At 42.1% G+C, this 17,438-nt stretch overlaps 1 protein-coding gene across 4 annotated transcripts in view; it reads right to left on the bottom strand.

The window, feature by feature from the left end:
• Positions 1-17,438, bottom strand: part of USP21 (ubiquitin specific peptidase 21) — a 480,681-nt gene that overhangs the window by 140,376 nt on the left and 322,867 nt on the right. For all 4 annotated transcript variants that reach the window (XM_078669158.1, XM_078669157.1, XM_078669160.1 and 1 more), the window contains one exon: positions 6,422-6,525. In XM_078669158.1, coding sequence (XP_078525284.1) covers positions 6,422-6,525 — 104 coding nt within the window. The remainder of the gene's footprint in view (positions 1-6,421; positions 6,526-17,438) is intronic.

The raw sequence follows: 17,438 nt of genomic DNA on the forward strand, positions 1-17,438 counted from the left end.
ATTGGTACCTCATGGCCTCAATGATCTAATTGAATTAATTTGCTTTTTGTGATTAACCGGACCTGTATTTACTCGCATATTTAACATTTTTGTACTATTCCAGTGAATCCCAACTGTTGAACCCCAACTGTTGGGTCCCCTCTTTTCCATTTCACTTGAACTTTCTTTCCTTCTCAATTGCTACAATTTTCCCTTTCAACTCTCCCAGTTAAGTGTAATTGTTGTAATTGTTATTTTTCCTTCAAGTCTGTTCTTAAGACTTTACCCACATTTTCCAATTTCCTTTAACTGTGGTGTTTCTCCTCTTTTTTCCTTTTTTGTTCTTTTCCTAATCTTCCCGCTCAAAACTTTTCCTGTTTCTTTGTTCATCTAGTCCTTGTTTATTGTGTAACCTTTCTAATTCCGATAGGTTATTCTATAACATTGTATTCATACACAAAATGCTGTGTTTGAATTTCTTTTGTAACCTTTACAATTCTGATTGGTTAGTGTATAACAATGTATTTATACACAAAACGCGGTGTTTGAACCACTTCTTACAAGCATATTCGGTTCTTTCTAACACACTTTCTCCCGCCTCACATTAGGGTCAATATCGTTTTTTTCCCTCTTCAAGATGGCAACCATTTATTTTGGCATTAGTACTTTTTCACTTTTCACTCTTACTACGGTTGCACCCTTTTCGCTTTTCACTACTACGGGCACATATGGCGTCAGTTACAGGGCACCTCACTATGAGCTCGGTCATGGGTTGAGAGTGCTAAACGACACGCACTCAGGTAACTCGCAGCACTTGTGATTTTTTACACATGTTAACAGTGTTACACACAAACCAGTATATCGTTTTTTTTAGTTTTTTGCACTAACGCACGTCGTAGCACTTTTGATTTTTTCGTACGCCAATGTTATAAACAGAACAGCATGCCTGGTTTTTAGTCCCACTGCTATAACGCGCAATTACAGAGTGCCACTGGCATGATGATATGTTTTTACCCATAATCCATTATAATTGGCAAAGTTAACCTGCAGCACAAAAGCGCATCCGCAGCATGCCGCATTCTCCGGCATGACGGCACACTACTCCTGAATCACATATCACCTTCATGATAGGTCTCTGTTTTTATTCAGCACGTTTCACTTGGGCACTTGTGTTAAAACTCGCTGCTTGTTTGCACCTCATTTGCTTCACTCATCACTGCTCAAACACATATTTTTTTACCTAATGGATTACCCGACACCTTAGCTTTCACTCTATACTAATCAGACATCCGGTCTTCGATTTTTAACTTGGTTACTTACATCAACCACTTGCAAGAATCGTAGTAGTCTCATTTCGTCTCTCCTATTTCTCTAGGAATTTACCCCCTGAAGAAGGGCGGTATCACTGCCCGAAATGCATTGGGGCTAAAACTAATGTGCTCTAAACATTATGGATAACCACCAATGGATTAAAGAAAATTATGTAATGACCTCATGAAAATAATTAGTACACATCATTGCACAATACATTAAAAGGAAGTACTGATTGCAACTTTGGACTACTTTCGATTATTTGAGCAAAGATATTACCTTTGGACCACCGACAGTGCGCATTGAGGAACACCTCCCAGTGAGGAAGTGCAACCTACAGTTATTTCAATACACCCGGGTTTAGGGGACGATACCTCAGCGCACGCTCACAAATGTAATAAAAATCAAACATACTGGAGTAATTTGAATACAAGGGAGTGCGTGATTCAACAACTCGTGGTCTTCTGACAAATATCATATTGGTTATTGTAATAGAAATCTCTCAAAAAACTGTGTGGCAGCTTCGCAATAAAACTAGGGAAAATATGGAAAGAGATATCCCTCAACATGCAAATACTTTTCCTGCCTTCTGGAATACGCAAAGGTTCCCAAGTGCGGGTTCTGCAAAGGTCATGTTGTCATGGTCCTGGTGGGGTTTTCATGCTCCCCGATTGACTGCGGTGTGTGCTCCTCCAACGATGTGGAAGCAGGATTGCCCCACTTCCGACGGACATGCGGTCAGCGGTCTAGTTTCCGCTACCGGAAGTCACCGTCACGGCATTCAGCGCATCTGGGGGAAAATGCATAACCGCTGAAGTTCCCGCCAGTTCAGCGCTTCGGATTAACGCCTTTGCCGACATCGGATGCCCTAATCAGCATTGGACGCAGTTACCAGGTATCCCGCAGGAGCGCTGCCTCTGTTTCTTGACTGACCCTGCTCCTGTTCCCCTGTGCTAGCGCCGCGCAGAAGCACTTTGTTTTGTTAGTTCCTTACCGCGATGGAGCCCTTGTTTTTGCTTGCACATTATCGTGCTGGGGCGCCAACAACTACCTTTTGCACGCAGGAGTGCTTTGTTTTGTTAGTACTTTACCGGGCTGGAGCGCATTGTTTTTGTTTGCACTTTATCGTGCTGGGGCGCCAACACCTTCCTAGTGTGTTTCAGGAGCGCTTGTATATAGGGATTCAGTTCATCTGCCTTCCCTGCTCAAGGGCTAGCAATTCAGTTCTTGGTTCCACTATACACGTGCAGGAGCGCTACATTGTTTCCGTTTCTGCTGATGACTTCCTTGCTTCATGGTGCTTCCATTGCAAGGTGATTACCTATTGCGCATGTGTGTGTTCATGAGGAGTGGTGGGTTTGTATGTGTCCATAGTGACAGGTTCTCTCCTTATCTTCCCTAACCAGACGGTGCTTCACCGGACATTCCCCGGACAGAGGGAGGTCCTTTAATTGGTCTTCTGGACACCATCCCCATCATCTCTAGCTTCCTTCCCTGATCCCATCGCCATCCTGGTTAGTGTACTTGCCTCTGCTGGGGTAAGATGGGAACGGTGGCGGTAGCTCATGTCGTCTCTGCGAGATTACTTCACAAGCAGAAGGTAAGACTTGTGGGGTACCCGACACATGTGACATCCACAGCCAGATTCTATTCACTGCATGTGGAGTTCTCCACTGTAAAGAACTCCACACATGTACACCTGCACACCTTTTCCTTCTTTTTTTCCATTGTGAAATAATTTTTCCTATGGAGAATGCCTTTCTCCCACAACCACAACAAATATAGGTGTGGTCCATTCCCCTTCCCACCCTCAATATGATTTGACACATTCCCTGTCTGGAGAAAAACATCCAACCTCTTCCAGGGTGGAAAGTAGAAGGAGAGGAGTATGTAAATACAGACAAATGTTCTTGGTTGTAGATGTTCACAAAATTCCAAGGCAAACAAGACCTTGGAACATCCTCTTTCTCACCCGCAGAGTGAGTTTTTCCTGGGCCAGAAAACTCTGCACTCATGGCTGAGGTCTCTACGTCTGCCAGGCATCCCTTTGTGAATTCCTGACAGGCATAAGTAAGAAAAAATCAACTGCAACCATACACTTATGACACAGTGTACCCTTGTGGATAGTACCCTATGTGTTTGTCCAGCGAAGCTTCATTTCACCATAGGAATAGCATTTGTCATAAGGATATGTCATAGCAGTGTATAACCAGTTGAAAAAAAAGACTCCTCATGACAAGAAAACCCTGGAAAAAATAACCTAGCTTTAGGGAAAAGAGACAAACTGTTGAAACTCTGAATATATTGAGAGAAACCAAAGGTTTCCTTAAGCAACTAATTTTAGGTAAGAAATGAAGCCTATAAAGCTGGAGTGCTACAGGATCTTTGCTGAAGGGGAAGCGTGAACTGGCCAAGTGCCCAATCAGGCATGATGGGACAGTGAACCTTCTAAAATTCATTTACAACAGCTGAATTGATTTATTCTCGGTATTAAAAGCAGTGCCAATGGGAGGTTTTCAGTTTTTTTCTGCTCTGTATTTGGGCGGAAAAGTTGTTTTCCTAAACCAAAAAGAATTAATAGGATTCTTTACAAAGTACAGTTTGATGTGAATATGAAAGACAAAAGAGTGCCTCTTATAGGTATTCTTTTTCTATGGAAAAACGCCTATAGAAATGGAAATTTTAAAATGTATACCAGGATCATACGCAAGGGAAGACACATTCATCTGTTTATGAATATCAAAGAAGATCTCATGATGGAGAACCCTCTTTTTCAGCATAGCCTTCCTTGATATTGCCAGTTTCTCCCTCCGAATCAGCGCAATCACCTCTGAAAATCAGTCTGTTATTTCACCACTGTATGAAACTTCACATCGACTTGGACACGTTCCACATACCTTCCTATTAGCTGCCTCCTCGTTTATAGGAAAATTATTAGGGAGAGTTTTCGGCTTCCAGAGCCTACACCCCACTGACTGCCACTATCTACTTCTAACCCATCAATCAGAGCTCTACATCCACTGTAGAAGACACAACAAATAAACTGGCAATTGACAGTGCTTCGAGGATACTACTTGTTCTATTTCTCCAACAACTGTCCAAGACCTTCGAAACCATTGGCCGTTCGGCCCAAATAGCAACTTTCTGACAAGTGTCTTTGACACTATGCTGGATTTGTACAACTTTTTCAAGAGAGCAATTTGCTAAACCGGATTCCTCTAGGTTCTCTCTTCTCCACAATCAAGCATGTACGATTCCCAAAGGGATCCATACTCACATTCATGATGTGAATTTACATATGGAAGCCCCAAGGGCGGTACTCAAACAACAAAACATCTTGCTCTACAACTAATACCCTTAGCCAATTCAACTATACCAACATTATAATGTGGTGTCAGAAAATGATATCCAGTGCTTTCAAACCTGCTTTGATAGGATCCAAATCTGAATGTCTACAGTCTAGAATAGGTTCTACTCAACCAAGACAGAGTGCACTGCTCCAACCTACAACTTAAATCTAATTTGGTTGGCGCCGGAACACTCTGTTGGAGTAGCCACGCGCTTTATAAATACCACTTTTCATTTCATTTTCATTTCATTTCATTTCAACTGCAATGGCTTCCCATCTTACCTTACGCCACATTACCTTTTTTCAGATTCTAATATTTCCTTCAAGGACCATGTGAAAAAGGAAGCATTAGAAGTATGATGTTAATGAACCTGCTAAAAGACTTTCCCATAGTAATGATTTTGTTCTGCTGTCCATGATAACCTTTGTCCACTGGAAACCATTAATGCTTACCTAGCTATGTCAATCCCCAACCCGACTTCTTATGGCAACTCCTTCCAGCACGTATCAAATCTAATCCCCACAGCTTCGAAAAACTATCAGATTACCTAATAGACCAGCTTCTTATCTATGAAGGTCACCACACAGAGTGGCGAAATTACACTGCATGGCTCAAGATTGAAAAGGCCAAGACAGAACGGACTCTAGTTTCTCTGGTTTATGTCACAAAACATTTGAACAAACCTACCTTATATCTCAAATTTTCATCCTCTCTAGAAAAGTTCAGTAAATACTTTAAGTCCAGATTTTCACCTCCTTCCTATGACCTACAGTTTGATGACCCCACACCTTCAAATACCCACCAACCCTCCTATGGTGCACCTTTGGGAAACCTCCCCTGCCCCAGGCACAAAATATATTAGTTCTGTAAATGTGTGCCCTGGTCTCATCTGTAGATGCACTACGCATGCCTGGTATTTTTAGCCTGACAAGCATGTAAACCACTCTGCTGAAATCTATAGCTGAGACAAGGCTATTTAAATACCATGAATACAATAAATAGATTGGAAGATCCATGCATTTTCCACTAAAAAACACAAATGTGCATAGCTATGCCTCCTCTAACATGTAGTTTAGTGTTTGCCGCCCCTTTCATGATGAAGAGAGGGGCCATGTAATGAGCACAGCACTCCCCATATCTCCTAACACAGGGGAGTCTGACCAACTTTCAAACAAATGTGGAAGAGAGCCCAGCCTTTTCTGAAATTCAGAAGGGGACAATGTGACTCTACTCATGCACATGAGGCCACTATCAATCCCTCGGATTTCAGGATGTGGGGGAAGCCATGTTTTGATGCAAGTGTTCATAATCTTAAATGAGTTCACCAAATAAAACTTTTGTGGCAAAATAGATCCATAAATGCAGAGCAAGAAGCCTGGCCCATCCTGACCAAAATGTAAAAGTCTCTGAAATGGGCAACACAAACAGGAATATTTCCAGCCTGCCTCACAGAGATATGTTGACATGACTGACTGGGCAAAATACTATGGCTCATCAAACAGGGCAGCATGCACAACACACATGCACGACACACACATACAACACACACACACCGATAAAAATTTTGAACATTTGGGACCTTTCTGAGAGTTCATTGATACTACTTGTGTTTACAATACAGTGACTATCCTGACCTATAACACAAGATAGATCATGCAGAAAAGAAGATTAAAAAAAATTGATGGCCACCTCACAACCATGTCAATTAATAAAACTTTAGTTCAAAAATATTGTTGAGGTGTACAGATGCAGAAGGCAAAAATCATCCTTAAAGCCATTACCTTGGGAATTGGAAGCGAGAGATCACAGAAAACCTCAAAGGTAGGCGAGCGGTAACCACAGGTCTGGCACTTGAGGCAGCTTTTCAACTGGCCAACAAACAGATCTGAGAAGAAAACCAAGATGTATCAGTAATATATACTCACATTCTTTCCTACACTTATGGAGCCTACACGTTTCCACTTCATCCACTAAGGGCCTGACTACAAGTGACCCAAGTCAGATGCGATAATTATCTGAAGTGTTCAGAAATTTATCGGATTAGATCATTATTGCATACTCTGAGTTTTTGGTGAACAACATGCAGAGTTTGGTACTTACAGCACCAAAATGTGCATATTACAGTAAACAATGTATGGTCATCCCCTGTTAAATTCTGGCAGGTTTGACCTGCCAAAATGGTCAGATTTGTATTGCAAGGCCGGAACAATTTAGTGCTTAACACTACTAAGGAGGGTCCCCTGGACCAGAAATTAGTATTACTGCTGTCAATGCTCCAACTTTAAAGATAACGTTTATTATCATACCAAAAAACGACATGTATGGGAATATGTTATAATATGAACATGTTGGACCTATCCTATATATTTTACTTCTAAACCCTTATCCATTGTGCCACTTTTTTTTTTTTTTTTTAATGGCTACAAGGAGATTTCACTAGTACAGTACTGAAGCAGAATGCCTTGCGGGATATACTGGTGTAGCCCACTTACATGTGTGATGAATGTTAAATCTCCTACATTTTTGTGAAACATATCTGTGGTTGGGATAAGAAAAATCCCCCAAATAATTGAATACGTAGACCATTATTTGGGTGTCTTTTCTTGCCTGGTCCGAGGGTGCTAATTGTAAATGGTATTTGATCAGTAAAACCTAGCTATCTATTCTGTGCTTATATTCCAAGACTGAAATCCTTTTTGTGTGCTTAGGTAGTACATTGCATAGGTGGTGATGGTAGTGGTCTGTCCGGATCAACAACTGTTGTGTCTAAATTTAAGGAGCAAAATCATGCACAGCTAATCCCATCATCAGTATGTATTGATAAACCACTTTTATGAAATGATGAAACTTCACAAATGTAATATCATATCATACAGAAAGCAGCATTTCATAATTGTCCAATATGTTAAAGTTAGGAACAGAAATGTCCAGAGATGCTCACTGGCAATGGCTGAGTGAAAGAACAGACTATGATTAAGGTATATTAAGTAGGCTGTAAAGTTAAGATTGGTAATTAGAAGGGACTGTGTTTGGTGTCAGGTTAACCAGCCTTCTTGCTTCTTCTCTCAAACCCAGGTAACCTTGTATCCTTGTTTTGATGATGACCTTTCATCTTAATAGGCTATCATCATAATATACAGGGTCCTTGTTCAGACCAGCAGCCAAGCTCACTGGAAGGAAACAACATAGCCTTTAACCACGCCTTCTTCTTCTCTCCGACTTAGGTCCTCCGTGTGCTCTGTCTTCTTTTCCCAAACTGGAGGGGGTTGTCTCAGAGTTTATCCTTTTCAAGACTGGCCTATGTGTTTCTCTCCTTTCTCCTGCCTAAGATCAGGCTTTAAATTAAAGTGTGAAAGAAACCGGTTTGAACTTTTGCCTTGAAGCAAGGAGACAGAATCATGTGGCTGACAACATTCTCTATTTTTGAACAACATCTTTGAGTTCAGCCTCTTAAACCTGCTCTTGCTGTGATCTATGACCTGTCACCTCACTCAATCCTTCTCACTTCAGATGTGCTATCCATATTAAGCATTGATCCCTCTGAAGATCGGGTTGGGAGCAAGACCAGCTACTGAGGGACACACAGTACTCTGAAAACAAACAGAACAGTGCCCCATTCTCCCCAGGACCAAAATGTGAGTGCAATGATGTAGTTGAGGGCAATAGCTGGCCTGCCAAGATCTGAACAGTGATAGGACTGGATGATTCAGGTGCCTGGTTCATTTGGTGACGTTAAGTCCCTAAGGGCCAACTCCATCTTATACAAGACCCGACTCCAACCTAGCTTATGGAGGCCGCCATTTTCATTAACTCAGACAATGGACATCGCCATATTCCCTGAATAATGAAGAATCATTTTCATGTCTGCCTTTTAACGCAGATGTCGCCACGCCTTCATCTTTCTAGAAACTGTGATATCGTCAAGTTCTTTGATTAATGACAGATATAACATCTAATGCGAAATCGTCTGGATCAAATGTTACCATGTCAGGGTTAAATAAGAACACATACAGACATATAACCAAAATAATGCAGTCTGAATTGACATCCTTTTGCTTTATATTCATAAGGGAAAAGTCTGAGACACATAACTTGAAGCATATAATCTACGTCAGATTTTCCTATAAGGACTGCCCCTTGACCACTTATCAGGAGCGGTCCTTTGCCCAGATTATCGCCTTAGATTCTACCACAGACGGTTTCACCACTTTCCAACGCACTTCACATTTAGCGGATGCTACATCTCGCCTGAAGCTAATAAAGCCAAGTCTCGGAGGAAGACCGACTGACTGCTGCAACAGTGGGTGTTTGCTCTTTGCGGGGAACGCCCCCACTGATAAAGGCAGCCTTTGATGTCAACAAGGTATGTAGTACTTCTCTTCTTCCCAAGTAACTCTAGATTGCAAGTTGTCAGACTTTTGTGCTCTCATAGTATAGCGGATATAAGTAGGCGTTAGGGTGTTAGGTTCTAGATAATGTTTTAAAATGACATTTTTACAATGCTAGAAATGTTTGTTGTATTCTCGTTGTTTATAACATGTCTTATTGCTGTTTTTATAATATTCTGTATTGTAGTTTTAGAGAAACGGATTATCCCTGTATTAATAAATACTTTTAATTTTAAAGCGTTCACTCTGCTTCATACTGTGTGTGTGTGATTCTGTGAATAACGAAATAAGGGTAGGTACTATTTCCACGGTGACCCTGATCCCTTTATTGTGGAGGTCTTCATACTGTGGGGCGTGCCCCCATGTGGGGGCGTGGCTGGGTTCCTAGGGGGGGACGCAAATGCCTCTGCAAGTACATGTAAATGAAGATGGCCTGAAAGTGCGGCAATGTTGATTTGCTGCATTTCCAGGCTGTCTTTATTTACTCAGAAGTCCTTGACGTGAAATCAGAGTGCCGTGGGGCCGGAGGTCAGTGAGTGTGCTGCTGTGGGCTTGACTGGGCAGTGTCTGGAGTCTTATCTCCGGCACGCCCGAGTTTTTTACAGGTCTTTAAAGACCATTTGCATATTTACATACCTTTGTAAACTGGTAACAAAGGGTTGTTTTTTCTGGTTCCAGTACCCCCTGGGCCCCCACTCTGCCTATTCCTTACATTCGTATTTTACATTTACTTGTGTGAGAATGCATATCATGGCAAGGAATGTAAAGTAGGGTTGCTCTAAAGAAAAATGCCAGCCATGTGTTGTTTAAAAAACCTGCAAAGAACTCATCTTGACACTAAATAGGGTTATAAATAAAAAAGTAAGTATTCATTTGTAATGTGACTTTCCTGTCTTTGTTCCCTTTAATTATCAGTCATGAATCATTCAGGCCGCCCTAGAACACAATTAAAAGTGCTTTCTATTTATATTTGCTGTTCGAAGTATGCACAGATATGTGCATAAAATACGGCTTTAGGTGACTGTTTATTTTTGTACATCAAAATAATGAGCTGGCAACACTAATCACAAGGCTGGAAGTCTGTTGCAGGTTCAGCACATTTATTTCCTTAACCCTCGATCCCTGATTAATGCCATAATGGCAATAATTTAACTTCTATCTGAAACCCTACGCTGCCGTAAATAACATGCTGATTTACTTCAAGTGTCTGGGAATGCAGCCTGCATTCAGACAAGTCACTCCTCATTCTCACCCTTCACTTTCCCGCTCACCCTGCACTCACCACGATCACTCAGCACTCACAATGCACTTGTGCTGTTCACCCTGTACCTCACCCTGAAGTCACACGAACACACTATTCACCCTGCACTCATTTGACACTTCACTCAACAATCCCTCTCACTGCTCAGTCTGCATTCTCATTCAAACAAGCCCATCACTAACCAAGCATTCATTCGTCCCACTCTGCACTTACATCCGCACCCAAAATCATATGGTCACCTCACTCACACTGCAATCAATCCTCTTACCCTACTCTCACACTATCGCATTGTTCACCGTGCACTCACATGGGCACTCCTGCCACCCACACAGCATAGAGGATTAATGTGCCTGCTACAAAGAATGTGTACCATGCAGATCACAAAACTGAGTGTGAGTAAACTATGAGTAGCACTATAAAAAAATGAAATGTTTGTCTGAAAGGTGCTATAGAGAGATGAGGTCTATTGATGGTGAGTGGTACTGGGGGAATTCATGGAGAAGGAGGAAATGGGAGAGAGGGCACCAAAAAAGACTGTTGCACCGTGTGCGACCAGTGCTAGGGCCAGCCCTGGTTGGGAGTGTTAGCCCCCCCCCCCCCCGAAGTTTGGGACCAGTTGCGCCCCTGATGTGCTGGCAGAGCCAAAGATGTTGCTTTAAAAAAAATAAAAAGCCCAAGTATTTTGTGTTTTCAGTCATGCAAGTGTGTATAAAATAATGCAATAACAGCTTAATTGGATAATAAATGCTAATTAAACTAACTGGTGATAAATGAACTCTCAGGTTATGAAACCTCAGTAAGCTACTACCATCACTGTAGATGTTGGTGTGTGTTAAAGCTGAGCGATACATAATTGAACCCTAGTTTGTGCAGAGGAATAGTGAACTTTGTATTTATAGTCAGGGCCACTAGAATTAGGCAATTGTGCGGTTTTGGCATTTTGCGTATAGTTATGGATTTCCTGCATTTGCCGCATATTCCCTCATCTGCTGCATAATTTGCAGATAAAAAAAACTTGTTTTAGCTCAAACGGTTCAAAAGTTACAAAAAACGAAGCCGCAGCAACGCATGTTACCTCGCAGTGGAAGGCCGTTTCTAAAGGTTGCTTGATCACCTTTCTGTTGATTATTGCTCTATGTGGGTGTTAATGTGGTACTTACGAGGGGCAATAAAAGCCAGGACAGTGTTAACAAACGTAAAATGTGCAAAATAATGCAGTAATGTTATCACAAAATATGCAGCATAATTCACCTTTGCTTGCTGCAGAATTTAGTCAACCCTGCTGCATAATTTGTCCTTTTCCTGCCGCATAATTCCAGTGGCCCTGTTTATAATGATATGAGGTCCCAGCCTGTGGCAGAAAGCACTGTGAATATGTAAGTCATTATTTTAAAACAGTATATACATACTTTGAGCTAGGCTGCTGCAAAATGATGCAGTGATTGAGATAAATCAAGTTCTTACAAAATATACTTTTTAGCAATAAGTAATCAAACTGTATCTAATGCAGACATTTTTGTCTCCACTATTCCAGATCGCAGCTGATAACACACTTACATTACATCTCAAAAAGAATAAATCTTTGCCACCATGAAGCTTTAAGCAGAGTCACTGGAATTATTCAGCAGAAGAGGACCACATTATGCGAGAGGTTTGACAAAATTATGCAGCAAGAAAAGGCAATATATGTGGCACAATGTGCCACATTTTGTGGTTATCATTACTTCATTATTTTCTCATTTTTACTCAAGGTAAAGCTGTCAGGGTAAATATTTCACCTCATTAGTACCAGTTCAACACCCAAATACAGCAGTAAGCAGCTACAAGATTACCAGTCAATCTTTGCAAAGGGCCTCCACTGCTCCAGAATACTTTGCAACGTTTTAAGTAACCTTTGTTCAGTTTGAGAAACAATTAAGTTTTTTTTGTTGAAATCTGCAGATTATGTAGCAAATAAAGTAAACTGATAATTATGTGGAACACGCTGCTGCAGCAGAAACTCATAATTCCAGTGGCCCTGGCTTTATGTGACTCAATCAAGTAATGGCTGGTAAGAAGGCTGGTTTCTTTTTTTAACTTTCTGCTCTACCACCACACCCTTCGCTTTCAGGTAGAGGCAACTCAAAGTCAGTATTAAGCATTCAGGGGCAGTTTTTTGTGAAAGCTGAGTTCATGGGATGGCAGATAGAAAGCCGGCATGGTTGCATTCAGATGCAGAGCCCTAATCCTCTCAATCCCTGGGGCCTCACAGTAATGGTCTAGGAGGAGACAGAGGAAAGGAGTGAGATTCATAGATTGTGTCAAAAGGAGGGCCCAGAATAGGGAGCACAATATGGGGACTAATTTTTATGTTTACAAATGGCCAGAGACAGCTTCTTCAGAGAGATATCCCAAAGAAGGGGACAATATAAGTGTTTTCTTTTTTTTTAAGGGACAGTCATTAGTGAAGCTGGTACTGCTGCCCAGTGTGAAAGTGGCCACTGCTGGTTATCATTAAAGAAGTAGATGCAGCAGGACTGGGGGCAAGGGATTTGAGGGGCCCACTGTATCACAGTTATGACTGTCTACCTTCAAAAAAGGGGCATTGAATCTTACTTTCCTTTCAAGCATTAGGACAGAGGTGATGATCCATCATGGTGGGGAAGAGGTAAAAGATGCAGAGGAGATAGCCTGCTACTCAGGACAGCAGTTATTAGTGCAGCAGGTGTAGTTGCATTGGGGTCAAAGAGTGCGAGGGGCTCAGAACACCCCAATTATGGGGAGCAGTTTGTTTGGGATAATATCTGTTTTTGTTTGATGAATTTGCGGTTTTATAAGTCTCATATGTAGTGCGGTTCATAAGCTATAGAAAAAGTATTCCTGAAGTCACCTCATAAGCCCTGCTCCTTGAACGCAGCCATGTCCCTCCCGCTCCCCCAATCCTTGCCATAAAGTCTTGGAGGGAGGCCCGTCCTCAAAACATTTTGCTTAGGTGGGGCTCAGAATAAAAAAGTTTGAAGACCTCTACTTTATGGGATTGTTAGTAACCCAAAAGCAATACTTCTATGTGAATAACACATTGAGTAGGATACTGCGGGGCTACATTAACCTGTCTTTCACATTCATTGTGGTGCATTGAACCAAGATGACTCTTGTTACCCGTGGGTGGGAAAGGACCCCTTTTACAGTTACGGCAAACTCGTAACTTATGCAGCAGCCGATTGGCGGCCCCTATCACCCGTCTTTCTCTTCCACCGCCATCTTTATCTGCACTACTGGAGGGGAAAGTCAGATACACAAAACATTTAGGGAAATTAGGGGGTACTAAAAATTGGGATTCAATACAGCTGGAAGTGCTCCACTGAAACCCCCCATTTCTGAGGCGGGTCTTAGTGTGCTCCAAAATGCTGCAATCCTATTGTCACTTCAGAAAAGGACACTTTGGGATCAATTAAGGTCATAACACCAACACAGTAGATCTCTACCTTCAGAAAATGGCAAACCTAAATCCACTGAAAACACGGCCAAATCCAGGAGCCCGATTTGAAGGAGCCCAGCTAAAAGCTACTTCACTAACTAGAGAAATTACAGATGGACCCAATATGGAGCAAGCTGAACTTTAGGACAAGCTTTTAAAAATGCTTAAGGCCACCACAAACCATGAGGAAGACATAACAAAATAAGAATGACTCAGTAGTAGTAGTAGACAATAACTTGTAAAGGAATGACAATTGAAAATTAACAGAGTTAAACATAATACATACTAAGCGAACAGCAACCAAAACAAATTCAAGCTGCACAAACAAGTGAAGCACTTCACTAACCATGTCTGCTTCTCAGAATATAGAAATAGGGACCCAGATGGTTGATACTGACAAACAACATAAGCTTGGTTAGATTACCTGAACACAAAGGGACCAGACATGGTCGACGACCTGAAGAAATATTTGGAGTAACCAGTTGCACCACAGGGTATCTCCAATTTTTACACTGTGAAAAGAGCACACATATGGAGCACACGCTCTCCCTCATCAGGTGCACCCAGGAACTGTGTTTGCAAGCCTTCTGAATTACAAAAACAAAGATGTTATTTCACAGACACAAGGCAAACCAGTCACTTTCCTATTTAGAATACTATAATCATGAACTCCCGGACTAGACGTGCAGCAGTAAAACTTTACCTTCGTGGAGATGAAGGGCAAATTGAAAGACCAGGATGTGTGCTTCCTGCTCTTTCCTGCACACCTTAAAGTATTCTTCAGTGACAAAACACTATTATTTCACAACCCTAATAAGTCCCAGAAGTGTTCTGAGAGACAGGCTACCAGTTGACATTAACCAGCCTAATCCAGTGTGTGTGTACCTCCGGCCGGCGAGCACTGCAGTGGCTACTCTGCCAGGCAGGCAGGCACTGACTGTCAGTGAATCTGAATGATTCACTGATGGATCATAATCATATCCAGTTAATCGAATCTTCAATGTGGAGCCGAGCCGACGGAGGCTAGCTCCTAGCTGGCCCGCCCGCCCCCTACCACCACGAAGATCTGACGACCGTGACCGTCAGGCGGGTCACCCCCCCCCCCACGCTTCAAAATAGGCAATGATGGCATATTGGCATCGCTAGTTGGTTAGCACAACAGCTACTAGTACTACTAAGTAAGTTAGTACTTAACTCACACGGCGTTACCTGTGTGGTGGGCCGGCCATCAGGGACTAGGGACACACACTGGCAGCACGCACAGCCTTTCTTTTATAACTGATTAGGCCTTGAGCTGCTTACTACTACCAGACACAGTAATGCTACCTACTGGCTGATCGATACCTCAACACAACGCCACGGTCATCGCGGTCGGGCCGAATTGAACGCGATGACTCTTGGTGAGCTGCTGCGCTGGTTATGCTGGGGCGTGGCAATGCGAAACAAAATCTGTGCACATTGCCGCACAGTCCCTTCCCCAATATAACCAAAATCCAGACCAATTCAGTGTCCTCCGGCCTTGCGGCCCGCCCACAGGCAATTGGCTAAGACGGTACCGCCATCAAAACTGTTATATATTTAAAATGTATTTATAAATAAAGAATTTCCTCTGGGCTCAGTTCAGCAGGCTAAGTCCCACAGCAACACTTTTAACTGCCCGCCCTGTGACTCACTCAGGAGATATGAAAAACACGCAGCGGGTGCACGAGAGTACAGTAGTAAGTTAAATTGAAAAATAAATGTGACTTGCGCAGCAGATGCGTGCTGTAGACTGTAGACTACAGCCCTGACAAATAAGTGCCGGTGCTAAGCACCGGAAAGCACTGGCACAAATTAACCCCAGCCTGGGAACCACTCCAAAGAGGAGACAAGGCAAAAAATGCCAAAGCCTCAAAGGAGCCGAAGGTCAACACCAACCCAAGCGATACTGTAAGGACAATTTGAAATGGAAAGCCTCCAGACACCAAGCAAGACTCTTAAAGGATGATGACTACCTACCTAAGGCTACTTCAAGTACTGCAGACAGCAGATTTGATCATGTGTTGCATCATTGTCCTAAGAAAATGTAGACGGTCACCAGGTTGGCTCTGAACTACATTTTCAAATGAATGCACACATACGACAAGTATAAAGGGTACAGCCGGCAGGGATACCTTTACATATGAGCAGATCTGATCATATACTGAATCACTGACCTGAGAAAACGTAGACAGTCACCTGGTTGGCTATGAACTACAGCTTCGAATTAATGCCCATTTAGGACAACTATGATGGGTTTGGCCGGGGAGATATTTTTTAGTTTTTCCTACCTTATACACCTCATTGACCCAGTAGTAAGGAACTTGTAGAAACATTTATTGTTAGGTTGGGACAGTTATGGACAAGTATTATCAGTTCAAAAGAGGTCATTGCATACTTAGGATGTTACACACTCACAGGCATGGCACTGATAATATTTGATGGGAGTGTGGGGTACAAGGCAGATGGTGGATCACAACCTTCCCAAGTCCACTCATGGTTTTGTTAAACAAATTTATAATATTGACTTGGAATTTGAGGAGCATAAACAATACTGCCAAGCAATAAAAAATAAAACCATATCAAAAGTACCAGGGAACACATGATCATGCCATAAGAAACACACTTAAGAAAAAGGCACAAAACTGACAAAAATTACAAAATGATAGTGGGGTCAACTGTTTCACACTGGCCACGCTTATGCCGGGACGTGTTGATATAAGCCAGCACCAATCACAGTACATAATACACAGATAGATTCATAGGGACAATACATATTGGTTGAGTGGAGACTGCAAGAATGTAGAGCAAGCAAGATCAAGCATCTAAGTGCCTAACGGTGACCAGACTAAATGTATTGATTCTTTACCGAGCTGCAAAACAGGCACTTCTACCAATGCTTTGAGGATGAGACGATATATATTGTGGATAACGGATTTGGACACGTTCCCACCCTTCTCAACTATACTGCAGTGCTAGGGCAGAGACTAGATAGGCTGAATATCTTTGCAAGCCCTTGCCTGATCACTATTGGTTGCTTCTGTATCAACACTGTGGCGGATATGGAATGACAATTTTGTCCTGGAAACTACAAACAGCTGCTTTGGAGGACTGCACTTTTATAAATGCAATATATGATTAAATAAAGCACTACTTTGGGGGAACTAATGGAACTGCTGCTGGCAATTTGTTTTTATGAAACTCTTTTATTGGCATTTTCAAATATAACAATACACAACATAGGCAGCCTTCTCAGTATACAATCATACATTATGTGGCAGAATCAATATAATAAGTTTCTTTGATAAGATCATGTTACCCTTTCTTGTCTCCATAATCACAGTTTCTATTCACCACTTGCATAGTATTGGACTCCCCTACCCTAGATACCTTTGTGATTCTGAATATGTGAGACTTATTTTTCTAAGTTCCCCTTCCAGTCTCTTCTTTGAATTTGCGGTGGCTGTCATGGCCCTTCAAACTTGGCCTACGTTCCTCTTGGGTGTTAGAAACCATAGCCTCACAAACAGCTTCCTTTGCCTATTAGTCTATATGTCACCTAAAATGTTCAAGATGACTATTTGAGGTGTAACTTCAAAAGTTGCGCCTATTATATCGGATTGTGGCATTGTCATTCCCATCGGGGTAGTGTGAGACTTTTTAACTTCCTTTGA

The sequence above is a fragment of the Lissotriton helveticus genome, chromosome 12 (assembly GCF_964261635.1).
Source record: "Lissotriton helveticus chromosome 12, aLisHel1.1, whole genome shotgun sequence".
NCBI lineage: Eukaryota > Metazoa > Chordata > Amphibia > Caudata > Salamandridae > Lissotriton > Lissotriton helveticus.